The sequence below is a fragment of the Salmo salar genome, chromosome 20 (assembly GCF_965601325.2).
Source record: "Salmo salar chromosome 20, fSalSal1, whole genome shotgun sequence".
Taxonomy (NCBI): domain Eukaryota; kingdom Metazoa; phylum Chordata; class Actinopteri; order Salmoniformes; family Salmonidae; genus Salmo; species Salmo salar.
In genome coordinates this window covers 58788614-58807085 of record NC_138310.1, presented here as the reverse complement: position 1 = coordinate 58807085, position 18472 = coordinate 58788614, and the positions used below count along the sequence as shown (strand labels likewise).

General features: G+C 44.2%; 2 protein-coding genes across 3 annotated transcripts; both read left to right on the top strand.

Moving 5' to 3' along the window:
- Nucleotides 1–273: 273 nt before the first annotated feature.
- LOC106580964 (importin subunit alpha-3) lies at nt 274–13539 on the top strand. Its single transcript, XM_014162565.3, has 17 exons — nt 274–520; nt 2790–2834; nt 3177–3266; nt 3745–3774; nt 3861–3913; nt 4253–4348; nt 4648–4733; nt 4923–5009; nt 5134–5303; nt 6272–6316; nt 6490–6621; nt 9635–9763; nt 10452–10556; nt 10675–10746; nt 10871–11033; nt 11166–11260; nt 11368–13539. Exons 1-17 carry the CDS (start codon nt 452–454, stop codon nt 11464–11466), a joined length of 1566 nt encoding a protein of 521 aa, XP_014018040.1. The 5' UTR covers nt 274–451; the 3' UTR covers nt 11467–13539.
- A 279-nt stretch (nt 13540–13818) lies between these two features.
- On the top strand, nt 13819–18253 carry LOC106580965 (tripartite motif-containing protein 59). 2 transcript variants are annotated; one of them, XM_014162566.3, is made up of 5 exons: nt 13819–14008; nt 15950–16278; nt 16395–16616; nt 16701–16910; nt 16992–18253. In XM_014162566.3, exons 2-5 carry the CDS (start codon nt 16024–16026, stop codon nt 17598–17600), a joined length of 1296 nt encoding a protein of 431 aa, XP_014018041.2. In that variant the 5' UTR covers nt 13819–14008; nt 15950–16023; the 3' UTR covers nt 17601–18253. The 2 variants fall into 2 exon arrangements, with proteins under 2 accessions (XP_014018041.2, XP_014018042.2); XM_014162567.3 differs by lacking the exon at nt 13819–14008 and adding an exon at nt 14019–15692.
- The last annotated feature ends 219 nt before the right edge of the window (nt 18254–18472 follow it).

Here is an 18472-nt window from a genome sequence, read left to right as displayed (position 1 = left end):
TGATTGTTGCCATAGTGACTACTATAGATAGTTTCAGGGTCAAGAAGGCAAGACAACTTGATATTTATTAATGATGGGCAGCACCGATATGGAATAAGTCTATATCGATATCAATATAAGACTAGTAACTGTTTAGGCCTACTAACACGTTACCAAAATGCACTGATTGACAGATCAGTACAGTGTGGTGGTCTGAACTAGCTGAGAACCACAGCGCGACCTAGTGAGGAATAATAACCTATTTCGCGAGACCAATGAGTGAGCAATAACGGGAATTCCCCACCCTTCTACGCCAGAGCGAGGCTGTGTCTCTACGACCGGCATTCCCAGTATGCACCGCGGACAGACCAACAAAAAAATAGTCCGGTAACTGAAAGGCCTGAAAAAAAGAACTCGAAAGGAGTAGCTGATTCATTTCAAACGGTGTTAAAACATAGCTAAAATTGCTAACATGTCTGACAACGAGAAACTAGACAACCAGCGGCTGAAGAATTTCAAGAACAAGGGTCGCGATTTGGAGGTAAAGTATACTGATTCCGTCGATGGGTCCCTTTTCATATGCGCTATTTTGTTGCTTGGGGCTGCGCTGTGTGACGTCGTTTGTAATTTTCAGGATCTGGAACTTTGCACCCAGGCCAAACCAGGCCTTATCTGATCGTCAAATAGACCAAGGCCTTTCTATCAATCCACCCGACTTTCTGAACCAGAATAAAAGTAATCCACAACCCGTGAAACGTCCCCAGCTAACCGAGTTAGCAAACGACTTCCAGGTCCATCTAAACTAAACTGGTAGCTAGTTAGTCTACAGGCCGTGATAGCAATGGTACACTAACAAACACGCTGTTCTAGCTAGCAATATTTACTATACGACAGTCATCTGAAATGTAGTTAGGTAACTGTGTCAGACAACCCATCCAGTTTGGAATTGATATACTTAACCACATCTTTTCGAGGGGATAACGTGGTTCTCTAAACGAGATTCGTATCCCCTTCTAACGACTGCGCTAGTCAGCCACCTCTGTGGTTTGGATTAACTAACGTTAGCTAGCTAAGTATGTAGTTAGCTAGCCAGCTATAATGTACCACCCCTCCCCGGCTACAACTAGCTAGCTATGTAGTTAGCTAGCCAACTAATTTACACGCAATTATCAGATGGTATATATCCTTGTAGCCATTTAAGATTTTAAAACTGGTACCTACCGTTGGCTAGCTAACTAATGACCTCAAATAGAAAATTACGCAGTAAAGACCTCAACTATACTAGCTAACGATAGCTAGATCAATTTAGGTAGCTAACGTTAGCCACCCAACTGAGTTTGTCAATTTAACTTTAGTTTCGTAGTTAGATGTTCCAAGTGTCAAACGTAATGGTGTATGTTAGCCGCTTACTAGTTGGCAGCTTCTTTAACTACAAATATTGAATAATGTCTAGTTAGCCAGTACCCGCTGTTGGTAGCTAGCTAGGTTACTAGTTAACATGCTAGCGTAGCTCATCAAAACAATGGCGGAATGTAGCTGGTCAGGGTCCCTTTGCGGGCCTTGGTAGACCCATAACGAAAGTTATAGCCATTGTGAGGTAGATGGATAGCAAGTGTAGGACAGTTAAACATTAACATTACATTATACTAATCAGTGTTTTCCATAGCTTTGGAACACAACATCGGGGGGCTGTTTTTGGTTGGACTCCCAGAGTTGTGAATCCTTCTGATGGGTGGCGATAGAAAATAAACCTACCACAATATGTAGAGTTCCTAGAGATTATGCACATGCCTTTATTGTCAGGAAACGTTTTTTTGGTGAAGCTGGCTTTATTGTGGTAGGGTTATTTTACAACTCAGGGAGTCCAACCAATATACAGACTCCCGATGTTGTCCCAAAGCTATTTCCCCCCAGACCATTCCAGACTGGGTGCAAGGGCACCACACCAACACCCAAGGCTTCTTCAACTTAGCTACATTTTCAGTTCAAACTAGTGGAAGCTAAATTATTATAGGCAAGGGGAACAGATGATAGAGGAACACTTTATACTAGCTAGGCCTATGTATTATGTTTAAGCTAGATGAGAAGAAGTGCCTGCCTCTTTTTAATGATGATGTAATATGGCTAGTCAATGGCAGGGGCATTGTTTGCAATGGAAACAAGAATATTGCTTGCATAACAACTAACATGCATAACTAGGCTATATCACACCAACACATGATAGAAGTGCTGATCATATTTGAGTGATGCACTGTCTGCCACTTCACTGTGGAGTGGGAGTATAAGAAGGAAATGGGCAGGGCCCTTCTAGACAGAAGAATTTAACTTCGTACTTTCACTATATCATCCAATCATGACAAATGGACAAAGGCCAGTATTTTATGACAGCAAATTATTTAATGAGTCTTTATAAGAAATGTAATGTCTGTCAATCAGGTGCTTGAAAGTGGTCCCTCGTATTACCACCCATTATTAACATGAGCCCTTACATACAAAACACCAGTAGTTGAGATCTGTGTTAAGTCAGTCTATGTAAATGAGGTCTGTGTTATGCGAGTGTGAGCTGGGGATTTCAGGCAGTGGTATGGCAGGCTGGTTCTATCACTGTGCCATCAAAGCTGTGGATGAACAATCTGACTCTGAACAGCTCTCTAAGCACAAATACACAGGATGCCATCATCTCATCATATTGGGAGGATAAACATCTAATTTATGTTTTGCGTGTGGATTGTGGAAGTATCAACAAATAATCAGGCACACATACAGTCTATGTTTGGACTAGGCTAATGTATGGGTTTTCTCCGCAATAGACGATGAGAAGACAGAGGACAGAGGTGGTGGTGGAACTCCGCAAGGTAATCGTTCAACTTCTTTCCTTTAATCTATGTCAGACGAGATACAAATGCATTTCAATCAGGGTATTAAAGATGGGTTTAAAGGGATACTTCGGGATTTTGGCAATAAGGCCCTTTATCTACTTACCCAGAGTCAGATGAACTTGTGGATACTGTTTTTATTTCTGTCCTGTCTGATGGTAGTTTGAAGCCAATGCTAAGTAGTGTTAGCGCAATGATTGGAAGTCTATGGGTATCTGCTTACATCTCAAAGTATCCCTTTAAGTGCTTGTTTAATAGTTGAGCCTGTTGCCATGCTGATGCATGTACGTTGAGATGGCTGTCTTGCTCTGCTCTCTGCAGAACAAAAGAGACGAACACCTGCTGAAGAGGAGAAACGTGCCCCATGAGGACACCTGCGAAGACTCTGATGCCGACGGAGACTTCAGATCGGTACGTTCTGATTGGCCCTCTGTCATTTTCCTCTGTGATCCTCCAGAGAGCATGGCTTTCCTTCCTTCCTTGAGGTAATCACTGGTGTGATAGGGATTAACAGGTGAATTAGATATATGGTAAAGACTGAGTGCCTAGAACTGTTAGCTAAAAGATATCCACATGCACTCCAAAAGAAATGTGAGGGGACCTCTTGTTGCAATAAAATATGAACAAAATAGGATGACTATTAACTGTACTGTGTTTTTTTTTTTTTATAGTATCTTTTTTTAGGATTTGTAATGTACAATGTTTGGCCCGTGTTGACATTCCTGTCGGCCTGATTAGTGTCTCCAGGCATTCGGACTTGTTCTTCCTAGTCAGGACTGCCTCCCAAGGTGTGGCCACAGTGCAAACAAACCATTACGTTTCCACTGGCCGTGTTTGACATAGACAAAATAAATTGTTCCCTAACCAAATATCTCCTTTTATCTTGCAGCAAAACACCTCTCTTGAAGCAATAGTACAAGTAAGTGCACTTCCAATTTTGAAACATTTCTTAGACATGGATTTGCTTCCGCAGTATGTGATTCCCTGTGTGCTGTTGTGTTGCAGAATGCCACCAGTGATAACCAGGGAGTTCAGCTGAGTGCCGTGCAGGCTGCAAGGTAGGAACTCTCTCCTCCTACACCCGGCTCTGCTGGTTGCCATGGTGATTCACACTCAAACATGGTTCCAAAACCCATCTCTAGAAGGTTGTGGAGTGGCATGTTCTGGAGCATAGCCTACAAATTATTTCATGGTTTCCGGCGAACATGCTAGACTTAGTTCTGTGTCATTGTCGCTGGTCTTGTGTAATCATTGTGAGATTGCATTGTCATGTCTGTAGTCAACAGCACCGGTGTTGTGCAACAACTCAGATGTTTACATTTCACATTCCTTTATTTTATGTTTTGGTGTATCTTAAGTGCAAGTATGTGTGAATAATGGCCATTTTCTTCCTGCAGGAAGCTATTGTCTAGTGACCGTAACCCTCCCATAGATGACCTGATCAAGTCTGGCATTCTCCCCATCCTGGTGCACTGTCTGGACAGAGATGACAAGTAAGCAGGGCTTTACTTTGTGTTATAATTACTCTGTGTGTTATATAATACAAGTGGTTGTGACCTAAGCAGTGCTGCAGTGAATGTAAGCTAAGCGTCACTGCACTGAGAATGGATCTCTTCGGATGATGATGAAAGTATGTTGCAATGCAAATGTTTTCATAAACAGATGTGAGGATTGTTAGAACCACTGACGGATGGAATAAGAACCCTTTCCATCACACTCATTTTTTCCCCCTCTCTCTATCCCTCCCTCTCTCTTTCTACCTCCTCCATCTCACTTCTGCCTCTGTCTCCAGTCCATCTCTACAGTTTGAAGCTGCCTGGGCTTTGACCAACATTGCCTCAGGAACCTCAGAGCAGACCCAGGCAGTGGTCCAGTCCAGTAAGTACCAGCTTATAATATCAGCGCAACCACTGCCACTACTTTCTGGGGGCAAAGTGGGATTTTCTATCATCATGCCTAACAGGTCTTGGATTTGTAGTTTATGTGCCCCTGAAAGGCAGATTATTTGTAGTCTTTGGTGATGGAGTTAGCTATTAAAAATTAATTAGAGCATTTCTTGTCCTGCAGATGCTGTGCCACTGTTCCTGAGGCTGCTGCACTCTCCTCACCAGAATGTGTGTGAGCAGGCGGTCTGGGCCCTGGGCAACATCATAGGTGAGTCTGGATCCTTCTCTGTGTCTCTCTAACAATGGAGGCTGATTGTGGGAATGGCTCAGGGATTCTCTGTTTGTCTCAAGGCGTCATCGGTGAGAGTTTCACAAACAATCTCTGTTCGTAGGCGACGGCCCCCAGTGCAGGGACTATGTGATCAGTCTTGGCGTGGTGAAGCCCCTGCTGTCCTTCATCAGCCCCTCTATCCCCATCACCTTCCTCCGTAACGTCACCTGGGTCATGGTCAACCTCTGCCGCCACAAGGACCCACCACCACCCATGGAGACCATCCAGGAGGTAAGAGAGGGAGTGTTTGTGCCACCTTGATCATGGTCAGTCTGTCCTGGCAAAATGACCTTTGCACACTGTCCAGGAGTTACTGGCTCTGTTAGTCTGTCTGTTGATCTGAGTCTCTCTGTCAGTGTGTTGTTGAACCTGAGCATTATGTACAGGGTGTGCCCCTGGGGTGTATGTATCAATCTGTCTCTCTGTCCTCCTGGCTCCTGTTTCATTCCTGTTTCCTGCCAATGTCTCTCTCTCCCCTAATGTGAGAGATGGTGGGATTGATCAGTAGTTGGCTAGTTGTCAGTGGGATGAATGGAGGGAGAGAGCAGGATTAGTCAGTACCCAGCAGGTGTGCTCCTAAGCTGGTGAAATGAGGGCTGATTTAGTGCTCAGAGCGGCATGTCTGGAAGAGGTATCACTGCTAGATAATACTGGACCATGTCTCTAAACTGCCATAAGCCCCTTAGAAAAAAGGCGTGGGAAATTGGGATCCTTAATGTTAAGAGGAATCCCTAACCGAAAATGTTTTTTTTTCCCCCACAAAATTAAAATCGTTGCAGTTATCACAAAACATATATTTTCAGTGTTATAACCTAACTAGACGATGGGCTATAAAGGTTTTCTCATCCTTCATCCTTCAGTCTCTTGACTGTTGATCAACTCATGAGGATTATTTGTTTTTAAATTGCTTGATTTTTGTTGTTGCTTTACATCCCTTTATTTCTTTATATAATGAATTACGCTATGTAAGTTGAATGAATAAAGTTAGTGGGTCAATTTCTGAAACAACTAAGAGCGTTGAAGCGTGAGGCTCAACTCTTATGAATTTTCCATATCATTTTAACAGACACCCCCCACCAAATGGCTGTTTAAACATAAATATTGTCCATTTGACACATCCCCAGTGGGAATATCCTATTCCTGTCATTTTGTTATCTCTCTCACTGACTCTCTTCCTCTCTCCCTCTTTTCTCTCTCAGATTCTTCCAGCTCTCTGTGTGCTGATCCACCACACTGATGTTAATGTGAGTTCCTCAATCACTGATTGTATTCAGGAAGACAACCCGATTTTAGTAAAAGTTGACATTGATTTCCCCATTTAAATAACCACAAGCAGATATTAATGCATGATCTATATGTTGATGAATCAGTGAATGTTTTGTTTTTGGGCCCTGTGACCCTGTGTTGACCCCTGTAGATCCTGGTGGACACAGTGTGGGCTCTGTCCTACCTGACAGACGCTGGCAACGAGCAGATTCAGATGGTCATCGACTCAGGCATTGTGCCCAACCTGGTGCCCCTGCTTAGCCACCAGGAGGTCAAAGTCCAGGTACGGAGACACAGAGATGCCCGTCGGCCACAGATCTAGGATCAGCTTAGCCCCACAAGTCTCATCTTTAACCTTTCTGGTATCAGTGGGACGGTAGCGTCCCACCTCGACGACAGCCAGTGAAATTGCAGGGCGCCAAATTCAAAACAACAGAAATCCCATAATTAAAATTCCTCAAACATACAAGTATTATACACCATTTTAAAGATAAACTTCTTGTTAATCCAACCACTGTGTCCGATTTCAAAAAGGCTTTACGGCGAAAGCACACCATGCGATTATGTTAGGTCAGCGCCTAGCCACAGAAAACCATATAGCCATTTTCCAGCCAAGGAGAGGGCTCACAAAAGTCAGAAATAGCGATTAAATGAATCATTAACCTTTGATCTTCATCAGATGGCACTCACAGGACTTCATGTTACACAATAAATGTTTGTTTTGTTCGATAATGTCCCTCATGTCAAAAAACCTCAGTTGAAATTGGCACGTTATGTTCAGTAATCATTGTGTCAAACAAACATCCGATGAAATTTCAGAGAGCCACATCAAATTACAGAAATACTCATCATAAACATTGATGAAAGATACAAGTGTTATACATAGGATTAAAGATAAACGTCTTGTTAATCCAGCCGCTTTGTCAGATTTCAAAAAGGCTTTACAGCGAAAGCATACCATGAGATTATGTTAGGTCAGCGCCTAGCCACAAAAACCATACAGCCATTTTCCAACCAAGGAGAGGTGTCATAAAAGTCAGAAATAGCGTTAAAATGAATCACTTACCTTTGATCTTCATCTGGTGGCACTCCCAGGTCTCCATGTTAGACAATAAATGTTCGTTTTGTTCGATAATGTCCCTCTTTATGTCCAAAAACCTCAGTTTTGTTGGTGTGTTTAGTTCAGTAATCCAAAGGCACAAAGCGCGCTCTCAACATCCAGACGAAAAGTCAAAAAGTACAATAAAAGTTTGTAGAAACATGTCAAACGATGTTTAAAATCAATCCTCAGGTTGTTTTAGACATAAATAATCAATAATATTTCAACCGGGCAATAGCTTCGTCAATAGAAAAGGAGAAACAAGAAAGGCGCGCTCCCGATCACGCGCAGGACTCATGTCTGGAAATTTCCACTGTCCACTCATTGAAAGTGCTGTATCTCCCTCATTTTTCAGAGTAAAAGCCTGAAACAATGCCTAAAGGCTGGCCACATGTAGATGAAGCCATAGAGATTGTGAACTGGGTCCTAAGTCTTTGTATGGTGGATAGGCTTTCAATGGGAAAAACAGCCTTTCAAAATAATAGTACTTCCTGGATGGATTTTCCTCGGGTTTTTGCCTGCCATATTAGTTCTGTTATACTCACAGACATTATTTTAACAGTTTTGGAAACTTTAGTGTTTTCTATCCAAATCTACCAATTATATGCGTATCCTAGCTTCTGGACCTGAGTAGCAGGCAGTTTAATTTGGGCACGCTTTTCAACCAACATTCCGAATGCTGCCCCCTACCCTAGTGAAGTTAACGAGGAAACTGTCCGTAGATCAGCATCTAGGATCAGCTCCATCCTACTCAGTGGGGCTCAGGAAGACTGACGCCAACCAAATGAAATGGTTGCTTTTGTAAGGAATGAGCCGTGCCCGACCATAGCTGTGTTTGCAGATGTGATTGAATCAGATAGGTGTGTAAGCAATATGGCGGTGGCTTCTCTATGCTCATTAGAAGGATAGGTAGAGCCATCACATCACTTACCCATATCAGTTACCTTCAGGTCTGCAGACACTGAAGGGGGCGGGGCAAGGGGTTGTTTTCGGTCAGGTACTTGGAGACCTGTGCACTGCGGTGGTTAGGGTTTGGAGAAGAGCTCTTGTCCTGAGCTGCAGTCTTTTGATCTGAGATGGGTTCCTGTCTGGCCGGGTGGGGCTGTTGGGTGTCTAAGTCAGTTTCTATGGTGCAGTAGGTAAGCTGACTCTAGGGCTGGGCGATATTGCCAAAATATCATCACAGTATAACAAAAATACAATTGGACTGTATTTTTAGTTTTTGAATAATAAAAGTTGTACATTTGCTTTATGAGTAGTGAGTGATCCTAGGGTGGCAACACGTATATTCTAAGTGATTTCAACGAGTCTTTCTCCATTCTGATTGTTTTATACTGTTCAATTCAACTTCAATTCCGTATTTTCATCATTTTCTGTATTACCTGCACTCATTTGACATAATTTCCACGCTGCCAAGTAGGACTGCACAATATGGGCAAACAATCTAGGCCTTATTTTTAACCAAATGTTGCAATTGTGATTTGACTTGCGATTTAGAGAAACAAGTTGGAATCATGGAAATAGATTATTCTAGTTAGAATATTAATAGTGGGCACTTTAAATACAGTATTTGATGTGACATCGAATTAAATTGCCAGGGAGGCGTTATTATGACAGGGTAGGAACCAAAGTCTTGTGTTTCCTAGGGGACCCTATAATCTTTGGCTACGTTGAATGTTTTCTCTTAGCGTCTTCATGCTTTGCGTATTCCTTCTTGATTTAGAAGATACTGTTGCACAAACATGACGATTTAGGTCTACTGGTAATATCAGGCTGTGTAGCAAATTACCTTTGCTCTGACTCAGCTTTTTGGAAAGTGGCGCCAATTGGGATGACTCAAATAGCGAAGTAAACTATAAAAATGGACGTTACACACGGCGTATCACATTAAAGAAACAAAAACATTCAAATACCATAAAAACCCAAACCTGTCCGTTCATCAATACCAGTATATCGTAAAATGCGGTATACCGCCCAGCCCTAGCTGGCCCTGGAGATGATACTGCTCAGGACTTGAATGGGTCTTACTCCTGGCCCTGATGCCTTGTCTGGTGGTTACTGTGCTGATATTCATACTCAAACATTCTTTGGGTGGTGGTTGGTTTGCTTACTTTAGTTAGTTGCATGAATGTTTGTTGATGTTTGGAGTTGTTTGTATTGACTGCTATGTGGAACTTGATTGTGTGTTTCTCTGTAGACTGCTGCACTGCGGGCGGTGGGCAACATAGTGACTGGAACAGATGAACAGACCCAGGTGGTGCTCAACTGTGACGCCCTGGGACACTTCCCCTCTCTCCTCACACACCCCAAGGAGAAGATCAATAAGGTAACAAACACACCATAATACATACTCTGCACCGCTTCACCTTGCCACAGCACAGAAGGTGTGTCAGTGTGACTGATCATGCTAGAAGTGATGAAATCAGAGACATGGTGCTAGTGTGAATGCTGTATGAATGACAGTGAATGGGGATATAACTATTAGTTCGGTACTCGCATCATGGAAGAGCCGTATCAAGGAGACTTCAAGAAGCTGATGGAAATTGCAGTTTGAGTAGATTTTGGGGTTTTCTGGGACGGTGGGTAGAGTGTGAGAAGTGAGTGCGTTTGTGTGTGTGGTATTTCTGGGTGAAGGGTAGTGGGCGCAGAAGACCCATGGGTCTCTGCTGATATCGGAGTGCATCTGAGGCATGTCACTCAAACAGAGGCCCCTCCCTCCGTGACTGAGCCAATGATTAGGGCCTCACGACCGCCCCTGCCCTGCCCCCAGCACCCCATCTCGACCAGGGGCCACAGCTCTGAGCAGGCCCCTGGAGTCTGATCTAGCTCAGTCCACACACCTTTGAATTCCACGTGTGAACTCCTCACCATTTCTGCAGTCCTCCTGACACACATGCATACACTCTAGCTCACACACTGACTTTTTATTCAGTCTCTGTACGCCCTGCCTCTCACACAAAACACTTGAAGGAGTAGTCACACTGAGTGCTGCTGTTTCTTCTCCCATCCTGCAGGAGGCAGTGTGGTTCCTGTCCAACATCACAGCAGGCAACCAGCAGCAGGTGCAGGCTGTCATTGACGCCAACCTGGTACCCATGATCATCCACCTTCTGGACAAGGTCTGTTTCATCACTTTCACTGCCTCATTCATCTCTTCATCAGAGCTTTCTCTCGCACAAAATGAAGCAGTGATGAGAGTATCATACTGGGGAAATATTCATTCAAATGTTTTTGCAGGGAGACTTTGGAACACAGAAAGAAGCAGCCTGGGCCATCAGCAATCTGACAATTAGTGGGAGGAAGGACCAGGTGAGCTCAACTGAGGCCTACCCACTTTACCACATACACCTCACCTGACATCCATACACTTGAATTCCCACCTTTTATAATGTATTTTGTAAAGCCTCAAGCTGACCCTTCTATGGTCCTGTAGGTGGCGTACCTGATCCAGCAGCAGGTGATCCCTCCCTTCTGTAACCTGCTGATAGTGAAGGATGCTCAGGTGGTGCAGGTGGTCCTGGATGGCCTCAGCAACATCCTCAAGATGGCCGACGACGAGGCCGAGACCATCGCCAACCTCATCGAGGAGTGTGGAGGTCAGAGCCCAGCCCACTCAGTTACTCCAAGTGTCATTGTTCCTCCCAACTGTTTATGTTGAAGTATCGTGTTTGTATCTCAGTGGCTGTGTAGATTTGACTGCTGAACCATCTCTCTTCCCTGCCCCTCAGGTCTGGAGAAGGTGGAGCAGCTCCAGAATCATGAGAATGAAGACATCTATAAACTGGCCTATGAAATTATTGATCAGTTCTTCTCATCTGATGATGTAAGTCAGAGCTCTAATATGGTCATGTTTTGGTTGGGGAAGGTACTGCATACTACATTGTGGGGAATGTCTTATTGGTATAGATTGAGTTATTGTCTGATGTTCAGATTGATGAAGACTCCAGCCTGGTTCCGGAGGCGATCCAGGGGGGAACGTACGGCTTCAATTCCTCCACCAACGTGCCAACAGAGGGGTTCCAGTTCTAGAAGGCATCTCGGGAGTCTGGAGTTTTGTTTGCGATGCAGCACTCTGTTCAACATAAAACAAATTAGGAGAGAAAGAGAGCGAAAGAGTGTGAGAGAAATTAGATCCATTGTGCTTGGCTCGTGGGATCCGTGGCTGCATCTTATCTGAGAGAAAATGTGTGGATTTCGTTTGGCATTCCAGGGGAACCAGCCCAAATGAAGTTTGAGATGGCGAGTGGGTGTGAGTGAGTGGCTACATGTTGAAAAAAACAAACATCTACATCGAATGCGTTGAGACACGCCAAGTAACTTCCATGTTATTGGAGCTGTCGGGAAAAAAAATGGAAAACTACTACAATGACGACAACAAAAACGCGATGTCAGCCCGGGGAGAACCAAATACTTCAAAATCAAGAAATTGAGGCAACAAACACAAAAGGAAAACCAACAAAATAAGCGTAAGATGAACCATATAACAATTCTGCGGTCCTCCGACCGGAGGGGGCGCCACCTCCTGTGCGCCCATCCCCCAATCGGCCACGCCATCAGACGTGTGTGTGAATGGACCCATTGTGTATGAATGTCTGGACTCAGTGCTGAGGAGCCAGGTTCATCTCCTCCAACCAGAGGCCCTCGATGGGGCGTCTCCCCCCTCCCCTCCCCCCCGCGGCGGTGGGCAGGGCCAGAGTCCAGCGGGCGTGTGCAAGAGAATGGACGAGTGGCGTGTGTGCGTGTCTGGAGTGTGCAAGAAGACTGGATGTGAACGCATGCAGAGAGAAACAAAATACATACAACATAAGAGTAACAAAACCGAGAAGCGCAAACGAAGGAAAATACGAGAAGAAATTCTGCCTTCTAAAGAGGCAGATAATAATCCCTGAAAGGAAGAACATTGGAAATGAAAAAACATGTAATCACAAGGGTTTTGTTTTTAATTTGTATTAATTGACACTGGACAACGCTGTTGGCAGGTGGAGCAGCGGGTGCATTGTATTAAGATGCATTTGGTGGCTTTTCTTTTTGCATCCAGTGTGTACAATTTATTTTCTGCTTTTACTTTCATTGCTTATGTGAGGTGATTAATAAGGATCATATTCCACCTCCCCACATTAACCATACCTTTGCACCCGATATGGGTTTGATGCTGTGAAATTCTGACATCATCATTATTGTCAACCAAATGACTTGTGTACTCCCCTAGCATGATTTAATGTTTTTTCTTTCTCTTGAAGCAAAAATCACTGCTTTTGCAGTATTGTTGCCATAGCTTTGACTTATCACAAGGGGAAATAAAAAATTGCCATTTTATGTAACTTTGATTCATGACCTTTGCATGTAATTAACTATAGCACAGTTCATTTGAGGGGTTTTTAGTTTCTTTAGGCTGTGTACACAGTGTAATATTTTTTTTTTTAGTAAACTGTGCTGTTTAAATGTTACCCGTCTCCCCCTACTGACTTAAGTTTCTGATTTGAAGATAAATCTGAACAGTTTTGCACATGTACTGCAGAGTGAGATGCCTGAAGTCGTTCAAAAGGTGTGGCTAGACTCTCAAATCAGACCTGCTAACACCTTCAACAATATGCATCATCCAACCACAACCTTTGTTTTATATTCAGTAGTAGCCATAATCAACTCATGTTGAGCCATTTTTAGGGAATTTGAATTTTTTTTTTTTTTTTTTGTAGGGGTTAATAATTATTCTGCCTGATTTTGAGGCACCCCTGAATTGGGGAAAGGTAAGTATCGGGGATTGGACCCCCTAGCCTCGACAGGGTGGCTCATGATAAATGTTGAGCCTTATTCCTTGACCTAAGAGAACTCATGAACAAGTTTGCTGTACCTCCCAAACCCTTGCTCCTGCCCCGTTTTCCATTTAGGTGCCCCATTTTTCTTTGTTAATTTAAAAAAGACTAGAAATTGATTACACTTTGTGGTCATCATAACCTTCTGTTGAACATAGTTATTTTTTTTTTTCAGCATTCCTTGTTAGCAAATATGTGGTTTCAAAAAAATAAAAATGAAATGGTGGTTAACCTGTTGAGTTGGATCTACAGGCTAGATTGTCTTCAAGAAAATAAATAGTGAAACCCACAGGTATGGTCTGTTTTTCTTGTCTTTTAATGGTTCATGTATACTGTGGTAGGCTTATGCCTGTTGCCTCTGCAGTTTAATGTAGGATGTTCTGTCATTTGCAGCATTTCATTCTTCTTTTGATGCTGTGCTATGGTGAAAGTAGTATCGCTTTGATACTATTTAAAAAATATATAATACAAACACCAAACAATGACTACCTACATCTCATCTGCCCAGACCCGCATGCTCACGCCCCCATCCCTTTTTGTCACCAAGCTGAGTGATGAGAAGAGGATCGTACGTCCGTATCTCAACACCCCCATCGTCAGTTACTTTGTAACTGCACTTTATTTCAATTTGAGGCACATGATAGGAAAAAGGCTGTAATTCGCATGCGCACTGGGATACTATAGTCCGGGACCAGACCGAGGACAGGACGCGAGCAAGAGGAGGATCTTAGGCACGTATTTTCGAAGTCCGGGCATCGGTGAGCGTTTTGAAAATAAAACACATACTGTACTTTGTGAAATTAAAAAGCTAGGCTTTATCAATCGTGTCTATCATAAAGTTTGCAACAGCGAGTTTTTGATAAACCAAAAAAATGCGCAGTTGCCTTGCTGAAATGCAGCCCGACCAACCATCTGTGTCAAGCAGACATTGGCATCACGGTTGTTTTCTTTCAAACGTAAACACTTCCGGCAGCGTTTTTCCAGCGTCTTCAGGCTTTTGTTTTATTTTGTTGATTAAGATATTCATGGAAGAAATGTAGGAGTGTGCCCGAAGTCCATGTTAAAGGTTATGTCTATTGTTGTACATTGTCAACAGTGCCGCACAAATAGGAAGGTAAAAAATACGTGTAGCCTAAATTGTGATAAATCCAAATTAATCTCAAAACACCTTTAGGCGAAATGTCATTCTTGACAGATAGCTGTCATTATCACGTTATTAATTCAGCAAGAATAGTGTCACTCTGGTGTTTGGGAGGATCACGTGAGCATCTACCTGTCTGCAATCTAACCTGAGGTGCCGGGTCTTGTACAGTTACAGTTTAGTGCAGCCTACCACCAAAATGAGTGGGCTCTTGCAAGTCCCCACATTATCAATGTAATACATTACTAGTAGTCTTGATCTCTGGTAGTTGGAGCTGTTAGTGTTTCCAATACTTATGTTACATTTCAGTCAATTGCACTACACTAGCCAAACGACTGCATTATACTGTAGTTGGGCAAGCTGTCTCAGAAAAACCACTCTAGTCATTATGTAACCAGGGCCGGCTTGCAACATAAGCGGTTGCTTAGGGCCCTCAGCCACTTTTTTTTAGGGACTGTGGTTGGCAATTTACTGTTGAGAGTTAGAATAGTAGAATACACAAGGTGCATGTTCGAAATGTGGTTTTGAATCAGCAGTTTTTGTCAGTCATTCAATAAGCCAAGCAGCTAACAATTTTTAGATTGGTAAATTAGCCTAGCCAGTAATCTAAACTTGTGGTAATCATGTCCGAATATCGACCAGGTACATGCCCAGGGGCCCTGACCTGCAGGGGGCCCTCATTGATTTAGCTAGTCACTCTCACTCAGATGTCATGGCATATGTCATGGAAAAATGTGTAGAATTGCAGGAAATTTGCTTTAAAACTGCAAAAATCTCTGCCCCATTGCAAACCGAATAGAATTGCATAACATTTGTTATAAAATTGGTCAATTTTCTCTCCGCCCCAATGGCAAAATATGTAGAATTGCAGGAAATTAACTTAAAAATGTAAATGTTTCTCTCTGCTATAAAGAGGGGAGGCCACTTATTTTTGCCCACTTGGTCGGGGCCCTCCAACAAAATCTTGCTTAGGACCCCCAAAAGGCTAGAGCCGGCCCTGTATATAACACTATTACACTAACCATATTTCATCCCCATTTGAATGAATTATTGTTCTGAAACAATTCTCATGTGGCTCTCAATGTTGTTCATCTCAGTCAACCAGCGTTATTCATTATGTGTGATGTATGTAGCAGAGCAATGTGCAAGTGGCAATAATTGTAGTGCCCTACAAACCTATACATGGGTTAGACCGAGACAGTAGAAACTGCTGATCATCCGGTCAGACTGAAATAGCTTCTAGCGGTGAGGTGGGAGTCATCCGGTGTGAAGTCGTAATCCGCTGCTGTCCAGGTTTGGAGGTACGTACGGTACGGTATGTAAATATGCTAGAAGGCCACATAAGTACTGACCACTAAACTTTGCAGGTTGTCAGGAAGCAACTCCACCCGTGTGTAACTGTTGATGAATCATTATGATTTACTTAATACTCATCACCAGCAATTAGATTGCAAATATTAATCCAAGTGGGTTTGGAGTCTTTGTCAGGACAAATCAAACCTTTGATCTTCGCTCTTGATTTAGAACACTCAAGTGTTTTCCTCTCTTCTAATTACAGGCTAAACAATGCATTAAATTACGAGAGCAGCAACAAGCCAGGTACACAGAGCCTAATTTTCCCATCACCCCACCATGGATAACCTAGAGGAGGACCTGACATGTTCTGTGTGCTATTCCCTCTTTGCTGATCCTCGGGTCCTGCCCTGCTCCCACACCTTCTGTAAGTCCTGCCTGGACAACGTACTCCAAGTCTCTGCCGTCTATTCAATCTGGCGTCCGCTGCGGCTCCCACTCAAGTGCCCCAACTGCCGCAGTGTGGTAGAGCTCCCGCCAACAGGTGTTGATGCATTGCCCATAAATGTCTCCCTCCGCGCCATCATTGAGAAGGTATTTGTTTAATACTTTTTGATCTTAGGGCATAGTCACAATCAGGGCATATCTTAGTAGGGTACAGTATAATGAAGGGGTATATCATTTATTTGAATCCCATCGTTACCCGTCAGTTCCAGAAGGACAGCCAACCACAGCCCCCCTCCTGCCCTGAGCACCACCGACAGCCCCTCAACATCTACTGTGTCCAGGACCGCCAGCTCATTTGTGGCTTCTGCCTAACAGTGGGCCAGCACCAGGGACACCCCATCGATGACCTGCAGGCAGCCTTCGTCAGGGAAAGGCAGGCACCCGCTCACCTACTGGGGAGGCTCTCAGACCACCGCTGGGCAGAGGTGATTTGTCAGTAATAATGGATTTAATGTGTTTGAGCAAATGACCATTTGTGGGTAGGTAACCTGAAGTGTTATTTCCTGAAGGTGTGTGAGCTGGGGGAGCAGCTGGAGCAGGAGAAGGCCAGCTGTGAGGGCCTAGTGAGGCAGGACCGGCAGGCCGTGGAACAGTACTTCCAAGGGCTGGAGCTGGTGCTTGCCAGGAAGAAAGAGGCATTCATGGTGGCCCTGGACACCGCAAGCATGGAGGTGTCGCTGGCCTACGATCCACTCATCCAGAGGCTGAAGGAGCTGCAGGTAAGTATAGCCTGGGGTTGGGTGTTATGACATCACTTCCTCACCTTTGATTCTATATTATGGTGCCACCCTTCCCCACAGGAGGAGCAGCTGGACTTGTTGTCTCTGTGCTCAGCTGTGGAGGATGAAGACTCCCCCCTGGTCTTCCTGGAGAAGGTGTATCTGTTCCGGGAGAGGGTGGAGGCACTGGTCAATGCCACCCTGCCCGAAGTCACATCCCTCGCTATCACCCCCCGTGCTGCTGAGTACCTGGAGCAGCACTGGGTGGGGGTGACCATCGGAGGGCTGGAGGAAGGGCCGGTGCCTCGGGTCTGCTGCTGTGCCAAGCCCACAATTCTAGAGACGGTTCTTAGGACAGAGGCAGGGAGTCAACCTGGAGGCCGGTTCCATGATCTGTGGCAGCAGCTCCATCCCACTCCCCCTGTGGTGCTCCTGGGGCTGCTGCTGCTCCTGGCGGCAGTGTGGGTGAATCCTGTTGGTGGAGCATCTCTGGGATTCTCCTTGCTGTCCCAGCTCAGTCAGATGGTGCACGGCCTGAGTAGCGAACTGACCACCTCACTATGGGAGACAACAGGCTTCCTGTATGCACAGACAGGGGAGGTGGTGTGGAGGTACAGCTCTGCCCTGTCCACACTGGGGGAGAACACCTACCAGCAGCTGGCATCCCTCTACAAGATCCTCAGCTCCTGACTCTTCACTTCAGGAAGGACCCCAGCTCCTTGTGATGTAAGGTCTTAATGTCACCTGTTACACTCCTTTGGTTGGGAATTGACACCAACTGTGCCTAGCGATTGGAACTTTCCTGATGCAGCAGGATACAGTTGACAGAAAAACACAGGCGTTATTTCTGGGACTAACCCTGACCCCAGCTAAAGCTTATCACAGGAAAATGAAAAACCATGATATGCATTCAGAAGATTGAGACAGTTATTTACATTTATCATTTAGCCGACGCGCTTATCCAGAGCGACTTACAGTAGCAAGTGCATACATTTTCATTCGTACTGGTCCCCCCATGGGAATTGAATCCACAACCCTGGCATTGCAAGTGCCATGTTCTACCAACTGAGCCAGGCAGGTTTATATATATAACCATGAGCCTTAAAAATACTTAAACCAATATGCCTTAACAAATGTAACATTTTCATAACCTTATGAACAGCTTTTAAGACATTCTATAGCTGTACATGCACTATACTGTAATAAATACTACAGGACTTACATTTGCTATATAGCCTTCTGTAACTACAATGTGTGTACTTCAAAAGGTCTTACAATAAATCATCTTGTGATACCTGTCAGAATTAAATAAAAATGGGAGGACGGGATAAGTCTCCATCTCAGGATGAGTGGATTGAGTGTTGCTCCAGAGATACCCCAATTGTAGTGCATTAGCTCTTGTGAGGAAGTGGTTCAGTAGGTTCGTTGCATAAACAGTTAACCAGTGCTTGCAAGAATTGTCAATGAGGCGTGAAATCCATATAATTTCTCTCTCAGCTCCTCGCTGATGACCATATAGCCAGTCTTCATGTTTTCTACCTAAAAGATGGAAGACCTACAGC

What these genes read in the sequence shown, in the direction of transcription:
- LOC106580965 (XM_014162566.3), top strand. Translation starts at nt 16,024, where the DNA reads ATGGATAACCTAGAGGAGGACCTGACATGTTCTGTGTGCTATTCCCTC. An exon ending in TCCGCGCCATCATTGAGAAG is followed by an intron (nt 16,279 to 16,394) that starts GTATTTGTTTAA and finishes GTTACCCGTCAG; the next exon opens with TTCCAGAAGGACAGCCAACC. An exon ending in AGAGGCTGAAGGAGCTGCAG is followed by an intron (nt 16,911 to 16,991) that starts GTAAGTATAGCC and finishes CCTTCCCCACAG; the next exon opens with GAGGAGCAGCTGGACTTGTT.
- LOC106580964 (XM_014162565.3), top strand. Translation starts at nt 452, where the DNA reads ATGTCTGACAACGAGAAACTAGACAACCAGCGGCTGAAGAATTTCAAG. An exon ending in TCCACCACACTGATGTTAAT is followed by an intron (nt 6,317 to 6,489) that starts GTGAGTTCCTCA and finishes TGACCCCTGTAG; the next exon opens with ATCCTGGTGGACACAGTGTG. An exon ending in TCATCCACCTTCTGGACAAG is followed by an intron (nt 10,557 to 10,674) that starts GTCTGTTTCATC and finishes ATGTTTTTGCAG; the next exon opens with GGAGACTTTGGAACACAGAA.